This window comes from Aythya marila (assembly GCF_965140915.1).
Source record: "Aythya marila genome assembly, chromosome: 2".
NCBI lineage: Eukaryota > Metazoa > Chordata > Aves > Anseriformes > Anatidae > Aythya > Aythya marila.
The window spans coordinates 4112929-4138714 of record NC_139043.1 but is presented as its reverse complement, the minus strand read 5'-3'; the positions used below and the strand labels follow the sequence as shown (position 1 = coordinate 4138714).

The 25786-nt window shown below is 37.5% G+C and overlaps 1 protein-coding gene across 4 annotated transcripts in view; it reads left to right on the top strand.

The window, feature by feature from the left end:
• Positions 1-25786, top strand: part of ADCYAP1R1 (ADCYAP receptor type I) — a 143755-nt gene that overhangs the window by 77318 nt on the left and 40651 nt on the right. For all 4 annotated transcript variants that reach the window (XR_014317056.1, XM_082755141.1, XM_082755139.1 and 1 more), the window contains exons 4-7: positions 6479-6586; positions 22694-22729; positions 23362-23403; positions 25185-25288. Coding sequence is in view for 3 of the 4 variants with exons in the window: in XM_082755141.1 (XP_082611267.1) it covers positions 6479-6586; positions 22694-22729; positions 23362-23403; positions 25185-25288 (290 nt within the window). In the remaining variant the exon portion in view is untranslated. The remainder of the gene's footprint in view (positions 1-6478; positions 6587-22693; positions 22730-23361; positions 23404-25184; positions 25289-25786) is intronic.

The following is a 25786-nucleotide window of genomic DNA, read 5'->3' as shown; positions in this document are numbered from 1 at the left end:
GTTTTGTTTTTGTTTTGTTTTTGTTTTGTTTTTGTTTTGTTTTTGTTTTGTTTTGTTTTTATGTGCTATAAAAGAGGTTGAGAAGAACATAACCCATATTTACACATCTAACATTTATATTTTAAAGGTGAATGAGTGCCATGATAGACAAAACAAGGTGCTTCTTGCTGCAGCAGTAGGAAAATTTGAATAAAGGTAGAAATTCTTAGTGTAATAGCTGGTTTAGATGGCATATCAATAAGCACTGTTCAAATAATGCCAGGAGCTATGAGAAATAGTAACTGGGAAGGGGAAAAAATGTTTCTCTCTACTGGGCTTCTTTCATTCCTGCTTTGTATGTAAGACATTTTAAGGAAGGAATGACCTTTTTATTTTTTTTTATTTTTTTATTTTTTTTTAAGTTGCAAATGATCAAGTATTTTCTTTTCCAACATAGGATATATTCTGTTAGTATTTTTTCCCTGTTTTGCAGCTTTTTCTGGAATTTCCATTGTTTTTTATTTTCTACTTTCTTATGTCCTGGGCTTTCAAAAAGAAACTATTGAATCTGACTGTTATGATTTTGCTGCCTAAATTGAAACACCTGCAGAGAAACCATTTCTGCAATAGGAGCTCCTATAAGGTAATTCTACTTTGAAATGTCAATCACCTTTGAAACTCCAAGCCTCGTACCCAGGCCTTGCTTAAACTTTTATTTGTTTTGTTATTTACCTAGATTTATGAAAGAACAGGAAGCGCCTATCTCATATTCCCCCTCTCTCTGAAGGGCTTTATATGTAGTATGCCCTTTAAAAGTTATTGTGTATCACATAATTCAGTTTAATATACTGGCTTGTTACATTATGTTTTCTTTGATATTACTTTTCTGAAGGCAATATGACCTTGAATGTGACATTTTAAACTAATAAATGAGAAAAAGAGCTGAAACTAAAACTGAACATTGTAAGCCAAATGGACTGACTTTCACCTCAAGCCTTCATTTCCATACGTGAAAAAATATAGAAATATCATATTTATGTATTTGCATTTTTTCTTAATATTCCAATTAAACAAAATTTATGAAAATGTGTTATCTATTACCTTTTGTCTGTGTATTGGCCCATTAACCCCTTAGTCCATTGTCTTGTCATGCCTTTTTTCACACCCTCACTTCAGCCAACAATTTTAAGGTCTCTGAATAAATCAGCAATATTTGTCAGAGGTGTAGTAGTGTCAGAGATGCAAATTCCTATGTTTTGTGAAAATGGTGTGTTGATTACAAAGAATTTCACAAATTTCACAGAGAGGGGCCAGGTAAGACTGACTTAACCACTTTAAAAGGAGTGAACGACTTCACAGTAATTTACTACACAGGCCTTGCCATCCAAAGGCACATCTCTGCATTTGCACCTTCTCCTGCCAAAAATGAATGCCAGAAATGAGCAGTTATGTTGCACTAGGGAAAGAATGAGGAAATGGGAGGTATTGCAGATACAATAAAGAGCATGTAACTATACAGAGTGTGAATAAAAGTACTGCAGAAGAGGTGCCATGAGGTCATAGGACACAGATGTATGCAAAAAGAACAGTTTGCACACGGTCCTGGTAACAGTGGCTCCATGTTGCATGAAGATAGCAGGCAGCCAATTTAAAGCAAGGTCCTTTCCTTGAAACTGGGGAAGTTTAGCCACAGGACTGCCTGAAAACAGTTGTTATATCTAGCCACTATCAAAACTGGGACTGTAAAGAGCTCTTGACAGAGGTGAGGAAGAAGATAAAGAAAGCCAAGCTATTTTCAGAAGAGCTCTTTGTCACTGCTATTCTGTCAGAATAGCTTGGGAATTTTTATTTTATTTATTTATTTTCTGTCTCTTGTTCATACACTTCAGTGAGGAAGAGAATATTTCAGCTGCCCAAAGTAGCAAGGTAGAGAGAAAACATCTTGCTCCAAGAGGCTTAATTTAAAGCTAAGGAGAAGAAGAAGACTTGTGTGACCCTCCAAGGAGGGAAGATGACTGGAATGGTTTTAGTGCTAGGCATAATCTTAAAATTACATCTGAAGACTTACAAATGATAAAAATACACAGTTTTCTCCTTGGTATGAAATTTGGCTTTTCTCTTGTAGAGCTATTCCTTTTCAGTTGTTGCCAAGTCAAATCCATCCTTAGGAATGTGAAGCATCGCCATCAATTTCAATAATATTGAATTGCAACTTAGCTGTCATGAGCTTCATATGAAATTTATATAGAATGCATATTGTTCTTCAGCTGAAATCAGGACCCCACTTTTTCAATATTTAACAGTCACAATAGAAGGTGAACACTGCCACAGGGAGCTTAGTTAAAAACTTTTTTTTTTTTCCTCACACTTTTACAAGCAGAAGCTTGAGATTAGGATGTACAGACTGACCAAGTGGTTTTCCATAAGCAGCCACTGTGGTTTGCCTGCGGTTTGAGTTGCTTGGGAGCTATATAAATATGCTGGCACCATTCACAGCCTGCAGTATCATGTTTCAGCCTTCAGCAAGACTCCTTCACTCAGGGCAGGATAGTGGCTAAGGCTGCATTGCTACTGGTCAGCTCTGTGCCCAGAAGGCTATTGGTTCATGTGTAATGCAAAAGACCACATAAACCCTATGGGGAATATACGCTTCAGATATTCAATAGGCAGATGTTTAGGATAAGAATTCTTATACTCATTCTACTGAATGTAATCAGTGGAGAGAAGGAAGTACACTTACAGAGCGATTCATCACCACTGCCATGTTAAAATGGGGTTATCCCTATCTGAAAAATGTCTCTCCATGGACTACAGAAGAAACTTCACTTAGCTGAGTAAGGTTACGTAGGTAAGTCTTAGCCATCTGAAATTAAATCAATCATGACTAATCCTGTAGTTAAATTAACTACTTTGCATTTCTCCAAAAGTCATTGACAAATGGGGCTCCCAAAGGGTGAGATATCCCATTGAAGAGAAGGTAGCTAACTAAATAAGAAGAAACACTCTTCTGCTCATGTTATGAAGAGGATTTAAGTAGCTTCCCAAGGTCAGATTCCAAGCTTTGCATCACTTCAGCTAGCTGAGATGAATGGAACAAAGTTTAAGGAACATTTCCTTCCCCCTTCCCTCCCCCTCCCCTTCCCTTTCCTCTTCCCCTTCCCCTTTTCCCTCCCCTTTCCCCCTCACCTTCCCCTTTTCCCTTCCCCTTCCCCTTCCCCTTCCTCTTCCCCTTCTTTTTTTCCTGGCACACACTAAATCTTTTTCTTTAAAATTATTTGCTGATGTTTTTTATTCCTAACATGCTAAGAAACAGGAAAATTGCCCTCTTGAAGATGCATGTTCCTCTTACAGTGTCTAAGCCACCTTTTTGAAAGTGAGCTCATGTATGCCTACATCACATGGCAATGGAGACATACCATCAGTGCCAGTGAAGAACCCTGCTGTGCAGTTTCACACTCAAGTCACATTGATTTCCATGGGCAGATTTCACCCAGCAGGAGCTTGTGTCTGTACCATGGTTTATAAATGTAAGGGGATTGTCCACACTGTCTTGTATTACATTGAATTTTTTGTCATTGTTTTCTTTGCTTTTTTAAATTTTTGTTTTCCAATACAATTTTTCCAGACAGGATCAGGCAACTTTCTTAATGAATTCTTTCCAATCTTCATCACTCATCTATTTTAGTAACTTGGGCAAAGTATTTGACTACTCTTTGCTTCTTTCCCTTCTCTTTCAATGTCAGCTCATCAGTCTTTTCTAGCACAACAAACTTATAGCCTTTTAAATGAGGCTATTTTTAGCTATGCATGGTAATATGAAAATAACAAACATCTAGTATAACTGAATTTGATACATAGTGCTATGAAATATTTGTTCATTTTCTTCCCTATCTTTTCTGCAGTATGATGATTTCCACACATTTCTCTAGGTTGGTTTGTAGTATCTATTGCTATCCCAGAGTTTAGAAGACAACTGATGTTAAAGTAATAATAAAAAATAAGAAAGCTTTCCCTGTTTCTACCAAAGCCATTTAATTTAAGTGAGCAAGGCTAGCAGGTGGTTATCAGAAGATCTTATTAGCTACTTTGATTGTTTCTAACACCTCCTGTAAGTAAATGTCTCATTGAAATGGATATTTACATGTGCTATGCTTTTGAACAGATTGCCATTCATTAGTGAACTATAAACCTATTACTAGGCATCTTCAGATTTAGAAGGTAAATACAGTTTCTCCTGTGCGGACAAACAGTAGCTATCAAAGACAGTAAAATCTAATAGTGCTCAATTTGATCTTGATTTCCATCTTTAGTACACTGACCATACCAGTGAACTTTTCAAAACCCCATCTTCAATTCTTTTGGAGATATTCAATTCAATCACAGTATTCATACAATGAGATCTTCATCTGGTGAAGGAAACAACCTAGCGTATGAGTGAAAGAAAGGGATGAGGAGAAGGAAATGTATTCTCTTTTTTTTTTTTTTTTTTTCTTTTCCCAACTCCTGTGGTGATTTAATGACCAATTTTCTAGTAATATTCTGGTGGGTCTGGAAAAGCTGAAAGATTTTTAGATAACAGAATCAGAATGTTATATGGTAACTATTTTTTTTTTTTTTAATAATTTATGTAATCTGATGCTACATCCTGTAATTTGAAAGAAGGATTATCAAATGCTTATAATATGGAATCCTTATAACATTGTCGTTTGACACTGACCTAATTCTTCAAACTCATAACTGTCTTATTTACCACACATGGTAGTATCTGGCTTATATTTCATGAGAGAACATAGGACTTGACTCCCTGCCACTGAAGCTGATAGAGAAAATTTACAAAACCCATTCCTGTGAAAATACATCCTCCACTGCTGTCTATCTATTTCATACTATCACACAAGTTGATAAAGTCCAAGCTATGTAAAGCAGTTGATCAGCCAACCCTCATGATACTGTACTTCTCCTAGTCTGAAAGTATGACACTTTGAAGTATTATCTGCTTTTATTGAAGATCTTATTTTCCCTGGCACATAGTCAAAGAGAAAGTATATCAACAGAAAACCACTTAGAAAAGTGTGGCACTTGCAGCTTTTAACAGTTGATAAGATTATGTGCTTGACTTCAACATCAAATGCAAAGAAGTCATGGGGACATTTAGATTTGGTCTTTCTTTATTCTCCTGCTGAGGTAGCTGATGATCCCCATTTGAGATTCCTTCACTAAGTCATTATTTGTACATTAGTAGGAAATTTGAGAGATATTTCTGAGTTTTTCTGTATACCGTGTAAGTTTTTAGGTTTATGAGCTTCTAAGATGGTGACTTCAGGTTTACAGGAGTCATGCATAGAAAGGTGCTTCTTGAAAACCCGTCATAATCTGTCATGTTTCTGATGCATAAAACCTGACTTCTTCCTATGTCCTAAAAGATGAAACCTCCCATCCCCAATCTCATCACCTCCTATTTCTGCATGCTTCTTGTTCTGACTGTGTTTTGCCTTTATGTCAGGTATGTCCGTGTTTTGTTTCTGGTAAGATTAAAACCTACGTGTGTGAGCAGGTAGGAAACAGTGGGAAGCTTTCACCTAGTTCCTGACCTAAGGAATAGAGAACCGAAATAGAGCCAGATCTATATAATGACTGGAAATTTGAAATAGAAATTTTCAGGTTAGAAATACAAGGCACAATCTTTTAGTAGGAGGTCAGTTATTCACCACTCAGTTCTTTAATTCAAGGCTTTCTCCCTCAATGCTTGTTAAGGGCCTGATTCTGCCTTTAGCAAGAAATCACTACAGGTAAAATTGTCCTTTTGATATTTTGAGTTTATACGTTCTAGAGCAGAGTGCTGAAAAAAACAGTGGATGATGTTATGATGGGTCTTTACTAATGGAGTAATTTTTACTTCTAAACCCAATATTTTCCTGAGAGAATGAACAACATGGAAGAGATCAGCTTCCCTCACATATACACAAAAAGCAGTTTTAGGAGGAAGCAAAATGTGTTTTTCAGTTTCCAGTCACCTTCCTGAGTTAAATTCCCCAAAGTGCCAGTATCCAACCTTTGACAAAGATTAGAGTCTTCAGAAAGTCATGGTCTTGAAATTGAAAATAGGATCCACACATCCTATTTAACAAAACACTATTGAGAGACAATACAGATTTAACAAAACACTATTGAGAGACAGCTAAAAGGTGGTAGATTCCATGCTCAAGGGAAAATTCATTCCTGACTTACATTGGAATGATTTAATTGGGACTAAGAAATGACATTGTTCTGCCAGGTTAGAGTCTGTCCATTATAGAACCACACAACTATATCATACTTATGCTTCAATACAAATTATTCTTTTCCAGGGAAAACTGAGAAAAAAAATATTTATCATTCTAACCAAGCACACATTTGTGGATAGAAGAAGAACCAACAATAAACTACGATAATTGTTTTTTTTAAAAAATAATAATAATGTGGATTTGCACCATAATGTATCTTTACTTCTCTTCTATAGGTTGCCCAGGAATGTGGGACAATATTACATGCTGGAAACCTGCAAGTGTGGGTGAAATTGTCTTTGTCAAGTGTCCTGCATTGTTCAGATTTATCATCTCTGAAGATGGTAAAGTATTTTCTCCATGTTCTTTGCCTCTGCATGGCCAGCATGACTATAAAATCTGACTTAACCGCTCAATTTAAAGGGAAAACAAAAACTCTTCAGTGGCCTAGGGTTGGTTGAGTTTCAGTTCAAAAGCATGCAGTAGAAAAATGGGATATGTGTGTTATGCAAGAGATGCAGAAGCTCCATCATGTGATTTTATGGTCTGTAGAAATGAGATGTCAGCATCCTACTGCCCCTTGCAACTGACACCAGCAACCAAGCAAGCAAATAAAAGTAAATAAAAGATTAGAAACTTGCCCAGGTTGCAATGTAGTGAAATGAAATATTTCTGCTTCCAGCATGCATTGCTTCCTGTCAGAGTTGTCCCTCGTCTTGCAGAATGTACTGCTTATGGCCATCCAGGCTGTTTCCTTTTTCTCTTTGCTCTCTTTTCCCAACTACTTTAAGCTCGAACCAAAAGCCTCATGAACTCATGCTTGATAACCGAACCCTATCAGACACTTGGCTTCAATCCATATGCAACCCAGCCCCTGCTGCCCAACTAGGTGCTATTAATATGGAAACCTATGTTATTAGTAGCAATAGTATTTACTTATTATTAATATTATTTAGTGTATTTTAATGGTGAGTCTGTTCAAGCTACTGTTTGTGTGATAATAACCCCCCCTTATCTTTTCTTATATATGTATATCTTATCTTTTCTGTATATATGTATATATATATTCACATATGTATATATTAACTTTGAAATACATGAAAATTTACTGGGTAAAAATGAGAGGGTATGGAGAGGAGGAAACAACTATTAAGATGTTCACAGAAGGTTTATAGATTTATTAGACGATCTCTTTAAAATTATTTTTTTCATGATGCAATGAAATGAGCTTCCCAGGTGAATGATTGAGGGTGGCAAAATTCTACTATCAGAGTTAGCTAACAAGACTTTGTCGGTCATAGTTTTGTCCATCTCACCCCAGCACCCATCTAGCTTAGCATGAATTACTTCATTAGCACCTTCCATTGAAGTAAAGGTTCACCATTTTCCCTCTGGGATCCTTCTTCCCAAAGATTATTTTGCCAACAAATTATTCATATATAATGTCGAGTACAAAATTCACCTTCTCAGTGTTCCTAAATGCAGAGCATAATTTTGGGGAGACAGTTAGTGTTTCATACACAGCTCCAGAACTGAGGAAATCCCCACCTTTAAATACAACCATTTGAACTCATCTAGACACAGAAGCAAATGTCAATACTCTTGTGAATTGGAGAGGAATGTAAGAGTGATCACCACCTCAGTAAAAATATCCATATGAAATTCAAATGTCTTCTCTAGATTAGTTCACTGGACTCCATCTTTAATTAATTGAAAGAAAATAAGGAAAAAAAAGACCAACAGAAGACAATGTATGTCATTTCAAGAAACACGAGGTAAATCACCCTTTGGAGATATCTCTCATTATCCAGCAAATACTAAAGACAACTCACATAAACAAGGCACCTAATTTTTGAAGGGAGAAATATAAATCCCTCTTTAAATTATAAGATAGATAAATAAAGTTATTACTATAATATTATGTGCTTCAATTATTAACAAAGATAATTAAACATAATCTTTACTGCTTCAATATTGGTCCAGTATTGATTCAGTGGGTACAATGATACTTACTGAACTGTCATAGTCAACCATAACAAAAAAAAAAAACCACACACAAGTATTCATGAGGTTTTGTATCTAGCATGGGAAAGGCAATATTCTTCCATATTCCAGGGTTGTTTTTTTGTTTTTGTATGTATGCTTTTTGTTTGTTTGGTTTTTATTTCTTCATAATTTTGTCATCAATTTTTGTCATTCAACCTGACAGTCAAACCAGTTCTGGTCATCCTTTGAGCAGGATACACAATCACATAGAAGTTTTTGCTGTCCAGTTATCAGTGATGTTTGCAGCCTGCAGACAAAATACGTTTATGTTGTTTATTGTGCATCAACAGATGGCTGATCTACTGTTATCTTCTGATATAACTGCAGGAGGCCTGCTGCTCAAGGCAGTACCTCTCCAAATTTCTGTTAGGTGGCTTTTAATCTGCTTCCCCTCCATATCCTCAATATAAGCATGGTAACATAGGCAGAAATTTTCAAATTTTCTCCCCCTCTCTTTGTCTCTTTTTTATTTATTAATTATTATTATTATTTATTTATTGTTATTTATTTTACGTAATGCTCAGATATTACTAGTTTGATTGTCCATACAGAGTGATGTCTCTCCATACACATCTCCAGATGCACATAGAGTGTGCATTTAAAGTCTAGGAAATCTTAGACAATCTCTGACCATCTGTCAACAAACCTCTGCAGCAGACCTTTTTACTGTTCTTTTTTATTTCAAGGAATATCTCAAATGCTCCTCCTTTTATCCCCCACAAAAATAGTGCCTTCTCACTTTTATTGATGAAATTTCTTTTCTATGGTGCCCTCGTTTATGGAGTAATTATGGTGCTCTCAGTGCTTCTCAGAAACCATCTAGTCTGTCTAATCTGTCTCCCTCCTCAAAGTCAGCGTCAGCTCAGTGTTATCTATTCCATCACATAACTAACCTTTTAACTGGAAAGTCTTCTCCTGTATATATATAAATCTTCTCCTGTTATATATAAAACATATATATATATATTTAAATATATATATATATTTAAAAGTAATATACATTTTAGAAAAATAAAAATATTTCTTTATATAAAAATGAAATGCTCTACCATAACAAAAAATATAAATTAGATATATGAAATAAGATTTTTTAATATTTGCCTAGGATTTACAGCCTGGTTTGTATATTGTACTTCACATTTGGCCTCTAACAGGGTGATAGCATGACCCTAAGGGAAAAGTAGTCAGTCCAGTGTAAATATATGTCTTCTTTCTTTATCTCCTTAAGGGACCACTAATAAAAGTGACAGCTGTTACCACTTGTAGTGGTGGGTTTGAGGGTTTTTGGACATCTGTTCAGTAGAAACAAAACCGAGATTCATAATTCATTATATAAACAAATAAACATTTAATCTGGAGTAGTTTGAAACCTCTGCAGGCCTGACTGGATTTGCACTAGTGACCCCAAGGTGGAAATATCTACATCCATAATCACTCTCTTGGGTGAATCAGCATGGGCTTTCAGTATCATTACTGCTAATTTTAATTAGCCAAGTATATTTGCTTCAAGGAGCGCTTAATGAAAAAAGTCACATTTTATGGAGGTTCCTTAAATAAAGGATTATTAGATAACTAAAATGTTTCCAAGACATGGCTAATCACATTTTATAGATTGTTATAGTATTCTCTGGCTGCTTCCATGTTTCTAGATTATGTAAGTAAGCTAGGCAGTGCCAATAAAATCTATTAATAACATACTCATTCTTAATCCAACAAGGTTTTTATATGACAAAAAATGTTTTTTTATGTTTTTACAAATAGTAGCAATAACTTTAATTTATACATTAAAAATACTTGTCTTATGAAGCCCCAAAGCACCTGTAGTTACAGTTGCTTGGATGACAGCAGGGAAACCATATGGGAAAATATTAATTTTAAAGAGTGGGAGGAATTTAATTCTTTTGGTTATGGATATCAAAAGTTATTTGTGTATGTCTGAACAGGGAACATGGATTTCTGGTTCAATGAATGGAAAGCAATACGTACTTGTAGATGTTTCCTCTGACCTATCTCAAATGCTTATCTTGAGATGAATGAAGCCACTGGAAAAGTCTTGTTTGTTTGATGAATTTCAGAAAGGAATTTGGCTGTCTTGACTTGGATGTCTGATTTCCACATGCAGTAAAATGAAAAAGAAATGGAGTCTAAAAATAAAAATTAACTAATTTAATTCCATCATCCATAGAGATGCTTTGTTGAAAAATGATTCAGAGGATCCAGTTAAAAATATCATCTCTTGCTGTTCAGAATTTGAAAATATACTCTGTTCTGACCTTCATTGTAATTGGACTGAGCAGTAACATCTGAATTGCTGTTAACATCATACAGAAATCCCAATGTTAAAAACTTTTGCAAATCTCATGATATATAATTACCCTTCCTTGTAAATTTTTATTTCACCTCTTTGCTCCCCTAAAATCATCAGAATTTTTCATTTTTTTTCAGATGCAGATTGTGAACAAAAAGATTACTCTCAAAATCTCTCCACCTGAAAAAGGCACAGTAGTTCCTCAGCCTTTTTTAAGCTAGAAGGTTAAGGATTTACAGTGGGTTTTGTTCTGGAGGATTCCTAAATGTTGATGTTTGGTTGGTTGGTTTGTTATTTTTTCTCTTCCAAATTCATTTCTTCTATCAATTCACAGTGTTATTTTCACTGGAAGACATAATTTCCATGATATTGCTTTTGTAAATTATGTTTTCTCCAGTGCCTTCCAAGTACCAACTCCAGAGACAACCCCTCTAGCACAGAGGAAATTTAAAGCATTCAAAGTTATCTTTGCATTGAAAGAAACAAATCAAACCAAACCATCCAAACAAACAAACAAAAAAAAACACACCAAAACAAAACAAAACAAAACAAAAAAACAACATGGTAATCTGTGAAGTTGCATTTCAATATGACATAGCAAGACTTACACATGTCCCCAGCATAGTTATCTGCATTCATGGATATAAACTGTTATGTTTTATTTATTTATTTATTTTTATTTTTATTGTGGTGGACAGTGATGATAAGTCTAGCAGAGGAAATCTACAGATGCCAAAAGCTTTTCTTTCTTTGCACAGCTGAGATACTCTGTAGTAATAAAATTTATAAAGCCAAATTTCTCAAAGGGGTCATTGAGAGAAACCCAGTAACCAGATCAGAAATGAGCATATATTTAGATATTTTATTTGCAGTAAAAACTAATACAAATGATAATAAGCACTTTCTGAGCATTGCTATATGCTCTGCATTGAGAAACTGTCTTCTTTCACCAATCCAAATAATAAATATGATTAGCTCTTACTGAATCTTCCAGCTATTCAGAATGTTTATCCAGTACTCAGTATAGGACAATGCCTGCTGCACCCAAAAAAAAAAAAAAAAAAAAAAAAAAAAAAAAAAAAAAGCATGACTGCAAAGTCATAGTAAACATAGTTTACTATGTAAAACAGAGAAAATATACCTAATTTTTAATAAATGCACAAAACATATCCCATGCTGGTACCAGGATTAAGGGGTCTAATTAAAATTCAGTGGAATAAAGAATGCATCACGATGTTGTAGAGCTTAAGAGAGAATATTATTCCGTTCTCATGTTTTTGAACCAAAATATTTGTTTGGCTTGCTGCTGCTCTGATAGTCACAGAATCACAGAATTATAGGGATTGGAAGGGACCTCGAGAAAGATCACTGGGTCCAACACACCTGCCAAACCAGGTTCCTTAGAGCAGGCTGCCCAGGTAGGCGTCCAGGTGGGCCTTGAATATCTCCAGAGAAGGAAACTCCACAACCTTCCTGGGCAGCCTGTTCCAGTGCTCTGTCACCCTCACTGCAAAGAAGTTCTTTTGCATGTTGGTGTGGAACTTCCTGTGCTCAATTTTGTGACCATTACCCCTTGTCCTGTCCCCACAAACTACTGAAAAGAGGTTGGCCAAATCCCTCTGTCTCCCACTCTTAAGATATTTATAAACATTGATAAGATCCCCCCTCAGTCTTCTTTTCTCCAGGCTGAACAGACCCAGGTCTCTCAGCCTTTCCTCATAGGGAAGATGCTCCAGACCCCATATCATCTTTGTGGCCCTCTGCTGGACTCTTTCCAGGAGATCCCTGTCTTTCTTGTACTGGGGAGCCCAGAACTGGACACAGTACTCAGTCATGTCTTCAGTGCTAGCCACTAACATTTATTGTCCCTGAGAACAAGGATTGAAAATCCTTGTCTATTGAAAATCAGTCTATTACAGATCTCATTAGAAATACTGAGAGTCACTCAAGTACTTTTGGCAGAAACACCAAGCCTCATATATTCTGCACTAGGGATGCAACGTTGGATTTATGAATTCAGGGTTAACTGAATTTGGTAAATCGTCCTTGTCTTTTTTCTCCTGTTTGAATTTGAATGTTACCCCTAATCAAACAAAAATGGATGATAAGACACAAGTTAACGAGAGGGGAATTGATATTACACATGCACATGTGGAAAGCCCTGTGTCACTTCTGGGGAAATAGTCCTGGCAGAAAAGCCTTTAATTGCTGACTGCATATTACTGTGAAAATGGTATTTAACTCCCAAACCAGGTGAAAGCAAATAAAGATTTGTTGTCTTCTCAAGGTGAAAGCTGTTCTGAATATTTTTAAGTCATCTGGTATTAGTTTGGCCTTTTTTTTTTTTTCATATATAAACACAAAGAAAAACTGATTCTTAAAGATCAAAGGCCTTCTAACAAATAAAATGCATCTGAAAATATTGTGCACTTATTTTCTACTGAAATATAAGACAGAGGATTTTATTTTACTTTTTTTCTACTAACTAAAATTAAAGTCAGCATTGCAGCAGCCTGAAATTGGAAATTGTGTTTGCCAGTCAAATAGGCAAGGCAAAAGTTCAATGCAGAGGTCTAGATTTTCTGTTCAAATATATCTCACCCCTGGTGGGTATTTCAGCATCCTGCATGAAGAACAGGGGAAAAATAGACTGGAAGCAGGGAGCATTCTCTGAAAATCAGACATAGATCATCCCATAGTGTTTCTGTCTCAGGAATAATAATAAACCATCAGCACTTAATTAGTCTTTGAAGAGTCCAGGACTCTGTGTATGCTTATACTTCACTTTATTTGAGATCCTATGTAACAGTCAGAAGGAAGTTCAATGCAAAGGTAGCTGTTTATTTATATATACGTATATATAAACCTGTATATTTAAGATAGATAGATAAATAGTTAGATAGGTACTAGCTAATGCCCTGGGACAGCTTTCAAAGCCGTCTGCAGATTGTACATATGTTATTGTTGCTTAGTGTTCAGAAAGCCCTAGATAGCGCTTACTAGATAGCACATCCTTTCCCACTTGTTTCCCTCTCTAGGTTTTCCACAGGCATTAAAGCCATGGAATTACTTCAGTTTTTCCAAAGCAAGGAGGACAAGCTATAATTAAACATGCCTCCTCTGCCACAGCATCATAGTCTATCATAGAATCATAGAATCATAGAATATCCTGAGTTGGAAGGGACCCTTAAGGATCATCAGGTCCAACTCTTGACACCGCACAAGTCTACCCAAAAGTTCAGACCATGTGACTAAGTGCACAGTCCAATCTCTTCTTAAATTCAGACAGGCTCGGTGCAGTGACCACTTCCCTGGGGAGCCTGTTCCAGTGTGCAACCACCCTCTCTGTGAAGAACCCCCTCCTGACGTCAAGCCTAAATTTCCCCTGCCTCAGCTTAACCCCATTCCCGCGGGTCCTGTCACTAGTGTTAATGGAGAAAAGGTCTCCTGCCTCTCGACACACCCTTACGAGGAAGTTGTAGACTGTGATGAGGTCTCCCCTCAGCCTCCTCTTCTCCAGGCTGAACAGGCCCAGTGACCTCAGCCGTTCTTCGTACGTCTTCCCCTCAAGGCCTTTCACCATCTTCGTAGCCCTCCTCTGGACACTTTCCAACAGTTTCATGTCCTTTTTATACTGTGGTGCCCAGAACTGCACACAGTACTCGAGGTGAGGCTGCACCAGCGCAGAGTAGAGCGGGACAATCACCTCCCTTGACCTACTAGCGATGCCGTGCTTGATGCACCCCAGGACACGGTTGGCCCTCCTGGCTGCCAGGGCACACTGCTGGCTCATATTCAACTTGCTGTCTACCACGACCCCCAGATCCCTCTCTTCTAGGCTGCTCTCCAGCGTCTCATCGCCCAGTCTGTACGTGCAGCCAGGGTTTCCCCGTCCCAGGTGCAGGACCTGGCACTTGCTCTTATTGAACTTCATGCGGTTGGTGATCGCCCAGCTCTCCAACCTGTCCAGATCCCTCTGCAAGGCCTTTACACCCTCATTTGAGTCCACAACTCCTCCAAGTTTGGTGTCATCAGCAAACTTGCTCAAAATACCTTCTATTCCTACATCCAGATCGTTTATAAAAATATTGAAAAGTACCGGCCCTAAAATGGAGCCTTGAGGGACCCCACTGGCGACCGCCCGCCAGCCTGACGCAGCCCCATTTACCATAACCCTTTGGGCCCTGCCCGTTAGCCAATTGCTCACCCATCGTATAATGTTTTTATTTAGCTGTATGGTGGACATTTTGTCCAGTAGGATCCTATGGGAAACCGTGTCAAAAGCCTTGCTGAAGTCCAAAAAAATCACATCAGCTGGTTTCCCTTGGTCCACCATACGGGTGATCTTATCATAAAAGGAAATCAGGTTAGTTAGACAGGACCTACCCTTCACAAACCCATGCTGGCTGGGACCAATGACTGCTTTGTCCCCCAGGTGCGCCTCAAGAAGTTCGAGAACCAACTTCTCAATGATTTTGCCAGGCACTGACGTGAGACTGACAGGCCTGTAATTGCTAGGGTCTTCTTTCTGACCCTTCTTGAAAATCGGCACAACATTTGCCAGCTTCCAGTCTACCGGGACCTCTCCAAATTCCCAGGATCGTTGAAAAATAATTGAAAGAGGTTCCGCGATGACGTCCACCAGCTCTTTCAGCACCCGGGGATGAATCCCATCCGGACCCATGGACTTGTAGGGATCCAGGTGGAGTAGCAAATCCCGCACACGTTCAGGGTCAGTTGGGAGTTTGTCATCCCCACCGTCCCGGTCCTCCAGCTCAGGGCACCCTGGGTCCCGAAGCCCATCATCGGCATTGAAGACAGAGGCAAAGAAGGCGTTAAGCGTCTCTGCTTTGCCTATGTCATCGTCTGTGAGGAGACCTTCCCTATCAAGGAGCGGCCCTATGTATTCTTTAGTTCTCCTTTTTCCATTCACATATCTAAAAAAACCCTTTTTATTTTCTCTCACAGACACAGCCAGCTTCAACTCTAGCTGTGCTTTGGCCACATGAACTTTCTCCCTACAAACACGAACAGCATCCCTGTATTCTTTCCATGACACCTGGCCCTCCTTCCAGTAGCGAAACACTCTCTCTTTCCGCCTAATCTCCATTAGAACGTTCCTGGTCAGCCACGCCGGCCTCCTGCCCCGCCTGACTGACTTGCGATATTTAGGAATTGCCTGATCTTGTGCTTCTAGGAGGCATCGCTTAAAGAGTGACCAGCACTGGTGGACATCGAGGCCTTCAAGAGCAGTTTCCCAGGGGACCTTGCTGACTAGTTCCCTGAGCAGCCTGAAGTCTGCTTTCCCCATATCTAGGGATGAGGTTTTGGTGGCACTTTTCCTTCTGTCACCGTAAATTTTGAACTCAACCACTTCATGGTCGCTATGACCGAGGCGGCCACCAATCACCACATCTCCCACCAGACCCTCTCTGTTTTCTAGCAACAGGTCTAGGAGGGCTCCTTTCCTAGTTGGCTCCGTTAGCACCTGCACCAAGAAGTTATCATCTAGGTGCTTCATGAACCTCCTGGACTTGCTCGTGTCAGCTGTGTGGCACTCCCAGTTAACGTCCAGCAAGTTGAAGTCCCCCATAAGGACAAGGGGAGTTAATCTTGAGGCCATGCAAATGCAAATGGAAATTGGAGGACGATATTGCCACCAAAGATTAATAGCCATATCTACATTTCCAATCATCTAGTTAAGGCTTCATGGCTACCTTTTTTTTTTTTTTTTTTTTTCCAGAAAAATGACATTTTTGTCCTTTCCCAACAAATTATGGGGACAAAGGATTCTGTGTCCCCGATACTCAAACACTGAACATGACCAAGAGCAACAATTGCTCTGAATTCTTCTGATCAATTCAGTTAAATATCAAGTTCGTGGTCCAGTACAAGATGAGATCCTATGTGGTTACCAGGAAAAATCTGTAGCACAACTCAAGGCCTTTGGCAATGTGATCAGAAAGCTAATTGGTCTTGGAGAACTCAAAAACTATGCTCTTCTGGGAAGTATCCAAGGATGGAACATGTTGAGAGCTGCTGAGAAGTGTGGAGAACACTTGGACTTGAAAAGGATAATTGAGTAATAATACTGAGTATCACTGTAGGTGCAACATGGACAGCTGCCTCAGCTTTTACCATCAGCCTCTGCTGTGTTGTTGTTTCTCCCTTTGACTCAAATAACTAAGAAAGGAATTCCAGTTGATTGAAATACTTTAGGTGTGGTGGGCACACGTTCACTCTTGCCTTTAAGCAAGTGTTCTAATATGACTTCTTCTCTGGGACTTAATTCATAACTGATAATGTACGTTGGACAATATTGTTTGTTTGTTTTGTTTCTTGCTTGAAAAACACCTGTTTTTCTCTGAGATATGACCCTTCTCTGAGCTAGGAGCCTCTATGACAGTATTTGTGCAGATCCTGCACTCTAATGGGTACTCCTGTGACAGGCAGCCTCATAGGAAGGATGCACATAATGTTTCAATGATGCCTAGCAGTTGCCATGGTGACCTCAGTCCACCGATAGTTTCATAGCCTTTGATAAGGAAGAGGAAGAAAAGAAGTCATAATGTCCCTTACATGCTATTGATCACATCTGTACAGCAGCTCTGCCTCTGCCATACCTAAGTACAACAGCCTTTATGTTCTCCACATGTGACCTCATTGGGATTCTCCCATGATCTCCAGACATGTTTCACTGGGTCTTCTCGCCTTCTTGCCATGAAACCATGTGCCCTAAAATATGTATGGGGTACAGGACACAAGAGCTTGTATGTCAGCTCTATCTTTACTGCAATGTTTTGCACAAGCTAGTGGTTAACAAAGATGCAGAAGGTATCTACTTGTAATTTTCCACTGTCTCAATTTTCATGTTTGCTAAAAGAACAATAGCAGAACACTACCACTTAATTCTTCAGTGAATTAAGCCCTATGTTCTCAAACTACTTTGACCAGAAAAATGGCATTATGCAGTTAATACCAAGTGAAATAATGAATTCCAAACTGTAGTTTGAAGTATTGGCTATGGAGCATGAGACCGGAGAGACTGCAACCCCCAGAAACACTGGAGGAAAGCACTTAGCATAGGGAAAGGTGTGGGATCCTGTAAGTCCGCTCACTCCAAAACCTTGCCTGGATGCCACTTCCTACAGATTCTGCTAATGAGATTATTAAGACCTAGCAGCTGGATCTAGATCACTTTTCCCCCCAAAAATAAGGATGACCTGACAGTGTGTGTGCCCACATATAGAAGAGGGCAGAGGGCACCAGATATGGCAGGCAGAACGTGTGAACAGTAACAGTTAGGGGAGCTTAGAAAGTCCCAGAAAGCTGCTAAGTAGACTGCTGTTCCTGACTGTGGCTTTACCAGCCGGCTGAACAGATTGCTGGTGCATGAGAGCAGCATGCAGCAATGTAGAAGGGAGCAAAAAGGCACCGTGTGGTGGTGGATGCTGTGGAGTCAGGTGTAAGATCTGGTTGATTTATTTCATGTTTATGTATTCGATGTTAAGCTTCTAATCAATGCTATAGAAAATGGAAAAAATGGATTCCTGCCTAACCAGCTTGTCATTCACATAGCTGGACAGCACAATAACAAGTGATTTTATGAAATGTTTTTCATAACATGTCCCTCCAACAAATTCTGAGATGGGAATGGTAGAAATAAGGTAGAAGTGTGGACAAGCCATTTTAGGACAGAATAGTTTTGAAGCCTTTCATTCCCCTCCATGCACTAATAATGGGCAAAGGCTGGAACAAAAGGGTTAAATGCAAGTTGTGCTCAGATAAACAAATCAATGGGAGATAAAGCAGTTGCCATGCCAGCTGACACCGAAAGCAGCCAGCACGGAGTTGGCACGTAGGAGACGATCTAAAAGGCTGCACAGAGTGCCGAGGCTCATCATACACAGGCTGTTTCTTGGCTTTAGCTTTGCCAGTCCTGCTCACTTTAAAGCAGAAGCAACAATTGCTTTCATTAAATTTCTCATACTATGGAAGATAGTAAGGAGGTATTTGTTCTTTTTAGGCTCAGCAAATAAAATCTGAGAAAGAAATGTTTCTCAGATGCAAGAAATGTTTCACATGCAAGAAATGGTCATGAAAGAATTGGGTCTTTGCTACTAACTCTTTCTAGATCAATCCTTTGGCAAAGTCCTTTGAATTTAATTTTATTTTCACTTCTTCATGTAGAAAATAGAAATACACAGTATTTTCTCTATGATTTCTCTGTTCAGTCTTTGGAAATGAAAGTTCATCTGTCTGGTAGATCTTCTTTAAAGCCTCTAAGTAGTACCACAAATAACACCTAATTAATAATGACAGTTAAAGAACTAATGGAAGATTTGCTTTACTTCTCAAATGACACTTTCCTATTCAAGCTGGTCAAATAGTGAATAACACTATCTGTCAATACACTGGACAAACCATCCTTTGTCAAGAATAACATTAGCTTCCTCAGGAGTTTAGTGACTAATGCAGACAGTTATTGATTCAAAAATGGTGTTCTAAGCTATTGTTTAATAGCTGCTGTTGGCACCATTTTTCTGTAGTTTGGGCTGTGCTGTTATTTAAATATACGTGAGGGGCACTTATGTAAATCATTAATATAACCCTTAAGTTAAAATATTGATATCTAGGCTTCTAGTCAAAATGCAGGTAAAAAGGTGTTTTATTTATTCTCCCGCTCTGTGGGAATAATGTAATTCATCTAGCCTGTTTTATAATCATCTCAGTGGGCTTCCTTTGCTTCATCACTCAAGCCTAATGCACCAGTTTCTCATTGTCTATGTCCCAAGAACAGAGCAACAAGAGGATGTATGTGAGTGCCAACACAGCAAGGTGCCTGCAGTTTTCCCCATTACATTGCTGACACCAGAGCAATTTGCTGAGGTCTCTCTAGAGTGAGAATGGAACAAACAAATAAACAAATGACAACCCCAAATTAAAAACAAAATGAAAACAAAACAAACAAAAAAAACAGGTAGCATTGAAAAATTAAAGGAGCTGCTCTATGTACAGATTTCAATAAAACCCCAGACTACCAAACTCAAATGCAAGTTAACATCACCATGTATGTTGACAACTTAAATGTTAAGCACAGAAATAATCCAAACAGACTCCACACTCTCATACCTATGAGTAACCATACCCATTGGCACAGTTATATGTCACATGAACAGACATATTCTGGTGCTGGATACATAAATATTCAGTATCAGAAAGAAATGCAGCAGTAGCACATAGGAATTTAAAGCCCCATGTATGTTCCCTCACTGTGGTTTTATAAGTGTATCCATGTATTTCCTGCAGTGCTTAGTGACACAGTTTAATGGTGGACTTGGCAGTGCTAGGTTAAAGGTTGGACCAGATGATCTTAGAGGTCTTTTCCAACCCAAACAATTCTGTGATTGTATGATTCTATATACACAATTTTATACACCTATGTTATCTTAACACTCATTAGGTAAACTTTGACTTTCCATTATAACTCAGGCCATAATGTTCAGTGTAAATCTAATTGACTTTCTAGTAGCTTAACTTATTAGTGCGAATTAGTTTGATGGATCAAGCCTTAAAAGCCTGTATAGTAAAAGGTTGCACTGGAATGTTCTTCAGTACATTAACAAGGACTCAGCTGTAGACAAATATGTTAATAAAAGGCAATCTTGCTCCTACAGCAATCAGAAAATGAATACTGTTGAAAATGTGAATCCTTTTATAGTGTCCAAACACAGCTAAAGTGCAAAAACAATCTGGCTATTAAAAAAAAAAAAAAAAACAAAACATAAAAAGGCTCTTCATTTTGCAAAGCTATATTAATATAATGTAATGTTCACATTGATTCATGAAATTCAAAATGATCTAAAATAGGATATTTTAACATCACTGTATCCAACTACCTCCCATTTTAAGAGTGAAATAATAGATTTTATTTCCTCCTTTCTAGATTACAGGAGAAAAAATGTACATTAAAAATATCATTTACATTTCAAAAAATGTTTTGTGTGTGTTTTATTATTGTTGTTATTATTATTATTATATATATATATATTTTTTTATCTACCAGTGTAACATGCCAAGATGCCAGGAATACCATGTTTCAATCTACTTAAGAGTGTCTTGGTCTCCCTCCAACAAAAATTCTGTAGTTTGTAATATTGCATCTTAGGATTTAAGCCACACTACAAATGGTAACTAAAACCAGATTTTTGTGAGTCAAAGAGCTTGGAGTTTTTGCATCTTTTTCTTACTCTTCTGTTATTGGTCATTGTATGATATGGAATTTTAAGTGAAATGACCTCTTATAAAGAACCTTGATGACCTATTGGCTTGAGTGGATTTAGGATATGGACTTTATAAGACAGTGATACACAAACAGTGGCTATTTTCTTTTTTCATTTTTTGATGAGGCAAAATTTCCCACGTTATACTAAAGCTGATAATCTAAATTCATATTTTAGCAAATTCATATTTTATCTATATCTGAGCTGATCACTGTTAATAAACCTGTTTTTTGGTAGGCTCAGGAGGGCCACAGGTCTGTCCAAAATATTCTGCAGAGGCATCTCTGTTATTCTGCCAAGAACCTGGAGCAGAGCTGTAGTGCTTCTGCAACATCTGGTGCTTTAATCTGCTGCAGCAGGTTGAATGATCTCCACTGAAAAATGTTTAGAATATTGGTGATTTTATCTTCAGTATAAATAGACCTATGTAGAACTTGAAACATCCAAGAAAGCTCATACATGGAATTTGGAAAGTGGTCAGAATTGGGCAGAGAAGCCAAAGGACTGAGAGTATTCTTATCATGGCATTGAGGATTAACTCTTCAGAGTAACTAGCTAGTTGAATACGTAGGTATGTTGAAGATTGATGCTGATTACATACATCAAAGACACAGCGCAGCCTACCTGAAAGAGAGGATGTCAAAAATGTGATGGTTCTTTAGCAAATGTTTCAGCTTTGTTTCCTAGACTTCGTTCATCATCTTTAAACTAAACCATTTTATTTCCAGTTTGAAGATTGAAAAGTACATCTGACTAAAAGGACGAAGAGAAATCAATGAATTTCAAATAACTACATGATAACAGTTCTGAAAAAGTATAAAATCTAAAATACATTTTAGGCTGTACTGAAAAGACACCCTTTAGTAGTTTGTTTCCTTAGATGCTGTTTTCTCCTCTTCCTATAGGATCAAAGCCAATCTTTGTGTACAACTTAACTTTTTAATATAAAACCTTACACAAATAGATGATGGGTGTTTTCAATCCCTAGTTAAGAGATGGCTGCATGTCCAGAGTTAAAGAACAACCAGAAGCCTTGCAGCTGTTCCAGGGAATACAGAGCTAAGCTTAATTTGTACATTTAACCTGATAGGACAGTCGTTGAAACGTTGGCAAGGTTTTTTCTTTGGTCCTATTTGATCAATGGGCTGGTGGCAAAGCTACTCCAAACAACTCCTCCATGTCTCACTGCATGTGATGCAGCAGCACCACGCAGTGGCTCAAGGCAGCTCCTCTACATGCATCCTCCAACATCCATCCCCAGCCAAAATCCACTGAGGATTCAGGAAAGTCTCATTTCAGTGCAGCTGGGTTAAATAAATAGCAGGCTTAGTGGGAGGTTTGTTTGAGATAATTCAAGCTTTTTATGACTAAAAAAAATAAAGAAAAAGGAAGTTTTTAATGCAAACCCAAACTTTTAAGATTTCCTATTCTAATGTTTGTATTTCTAATAAGCAAATCAGCATGACTTTTGGCACAATACCTTGGAAATGTGTGGCCTCTTCTTATTTCAGCCCATTAAAATAAATTAAAATAAATTATGATTATGATGATAATAATAACAATAATAATCCATTATCTCTTTCTCATATCTTTCCTAGAGTTCAATGAAGCTCCATGATAAACAAAGATTTAACAGCACATTGCAATAGACCATCATCTGAAAAACTCTATCTATAAACGTTCCTTACTTAACTTGAAAATAATAATAATAATTCTCTTGCAGTTCCACCATGAGCTCTCCTATTTCTATTCATTTTATGGAAAACAAACTATTTTCAAGATCAAAGTAATTTTTTTTTCTCTTCTAATTTCAGGTTGGGAAGTAGATAACTTGGGCCAAGCTCATGCAGGTAAGAACCAGTTATGCTGACTACCTCCCACATAGTTCTTTTCTCAAAAATTTTCTGTAATGCAAATGACAGTGTCAGATTACATAAAAGTTATTTTGTATGCCAATTATTACGGTGATGAATACATATAACATTCAGACAAAAACTGAAAATAAAAAATATGATCTGTTTCTAGAATTCAGTGTGGTCTATCCTAGAAACAGAAACTTCAATTGTCTTCGTTAAAGCCAATTAATTTTCATTGCTTGTGACTGATGAATGGAAATCATTTTTCATGAATTTTTTTAAAGGCTGTCCTTACTTAAATATCTATAGATTTCTAAAGCTACAATGCTTAGATTTTATATTTTTAAAGTAAAACTGGTCCTAGTTTGATGGTATTCTTTTTCATCGATTTGCTTGCTGTTTGCAGTAGCAATTTTTTAATTTTATTGCTTCAACATTGATTTAAACTTACAAGTAAAACTATGTTTACTTCCAGAAAAGACAGAATCAAGAATTTATTGCCTTTGGGTCTGATCCAAATAAATAAAATCAATTTGATTCTATTCACTGACTTCCACTGAGACCAGTTTTGGTCCTAATAGAAAATGCAATCAAAACTATTTCATACCAGATTTCCACTTTTATAGGTGATTATGACCTGCTGGAAAGCACGGCCCAGTCTCCCCTAGGTAAGAAACAGATCCATGGAATTTTTCTCCTTTATTTATTTATTTTAATTTAACTCTCTTAAAAAGGAAGTGCCAGCTTTTTCTTCTGACACTTAAATGTTATTTTTTAATCAGCTCTAATTATGGTGACACAATTTCTGCTGCCTAAATTTTAACAGTGTTATGAGAATTTATTCAAGCAGTCTTGCAATCTAGCAAGTAGGTTGTTAAAATTATATCTACCTGCTTAACAGTAATTACTAAACAGCATAAAGGAAGCTCAAAACCGTGATTCAGTGTTTATTTTCTATGAAAAACTAGGGATGAACATGAAGGAATAATTGACCAAAATTTACCACGTAGTACGATGTTCTTAAATGAATGTTGTGATTAAATTGATATATTCTGCTACACGGGTGACAAACAGATTCTCTAAAAATAAAGTCACTGTTAGTGTTATGAGCTACTTGACTAAATTGCTCTAATAATACAAAGCTTCATAACCTCAGCAAAGCAAATAAACAACAACAACAAGAACTTTGACATTTTCATCAATTCTCACCATAGCTTAAATTCCAAAAAGAAAAAAAAAAAAAAGTAGTACTTTGAAAAATGATTATTATTATTTTTTTTAATGTTAAAGAGAAATAACTGCTACTTAAAAATAGTACTTAAAAAGAGCAATAAGGAGGCCATCCCACCTGAGGCAGACTTGGTAACAAAGAGAGTGTCAAGAGACACTTTCCTCTTCTACATTACCCTCTTGATTCCCAAAGCAGCTTTAAGTCTTTTAACAGTGCCAGAGAGAGACACTTAGGACCTAGTCCTTAAAAGAAATTAACTGAACAGGGTAAACTGAGAGAAAAAGAGAAAGAGGTTTTCTCTAAGCCAGTTTTAAAACTCCTTGCAAACACGTGTTTTAAATCAAGGTCATAAACTGTGATTGGCACAGATAATAAACAAAGGAAAGTGAGAAGATCTGAAACAGGTTTGTTCTCAGGGAAATTACCAAGTGAAGCCACAATGGGCAATTGTTGTCAAGACAACAACAAGGAAGAGATTCCTGCTGAATCATTCCTTTGTTTTCCTACAGACACTTCTTAAAGGGTCACTGTCAGAACAAAGCCTAGGCTTGAAGATGTATGTGCTATATGACTGTAGGGGAGTGTCCAGCAGCCTCACCAGAAATGTATGATGATTATTGTAAATACTGGACAGTATTCTGCCTGGCTTTCAGCAGCTGTTCCAAAAAATAAATAAATAAAATAAATAAATAAATAAATAAATAAATAAAAAGTTATTAACACCATGTTTTCTTGACAGTCCAATGCAGATGCCTCAAATATAGATCATCTCAAATAGCAAAATGTGCCTATATTTAAGCACAGGACTGATATTTTACTCTGAAGTGCAAATGCCTATGTCAAGGATGTATTCCCAACATGCCTTTCAGAGTCAATGGAGAGGTATGGACATTTAGCTGAGCCCTGTTTTTCGTATCTGCTTTGGAAAGAGTCCTTGATGCTCTGGAAACACTGACTATACTTGTTAGATCTCTATTGCTCTTTGGTGACCAGTTGTAAAAGTAGGTGCCTAGTGTAGAGCTGTGTTATTAAAGATACAATGGTATCTATTACAGGTTAAAGGCGCCATTAAAGCTTTCTGTGTATACTCAAACAAATAGTACTCCCAATGGTACCATGGAGTTTTCCTTGGTCATGTACCAGGGGGATGCAGGATACATTCTGGTGTTTGCTTCAATAGTGTCACATTCCCAATTGTACCTGGTATGTTTGACATAGGGGACATCAGCAGAAATTGCACTGAAGATGGCTGGTCTGAACCTTTTCCTCATTATTATGATGCCTGCGGCTTTGATGAAAATGAAACAGAGTCTGACAATCAGGTGGGAATTAATCTTACAATTAAAAACAAATGGGGAGAGGAGGGAGGGTGGAGCTAGCTGCTTTTTGTCCAGCTTCTGGTCATGTTCTGATTTGATGGTAATTATAATGAAACAATCACAAATTTATGGATGTTAATACATGAGACTGAAGTTCTTCTTAGCTTAGTGGTGAGTATTTCCAGAATGTGAATGTTTACTCTTGATGCAGCTTGTAACTTTAGGAAGCACAAGTTAGTCCCCATTTCGTTTCCTATAGACTAAAGTCTCCTTTAGCCAACGAGTTTTTTTCTACAGGTACGTGCAGAATGGTCACAAAAATATAGACAGCTTCTGCTAGTTCACTGACAAATAAGATTCACGCTATGCAAACCCAACGGCATGCCAAATATAAAGCAGTCGTCTAATACATAGTGAGATCTCAGGGGAAACAAGTGGAAAAAACAAGTGATCTGTTCAAGAAACAAATCTTGCCTATGGTTCATTCTGCACATTGACAGG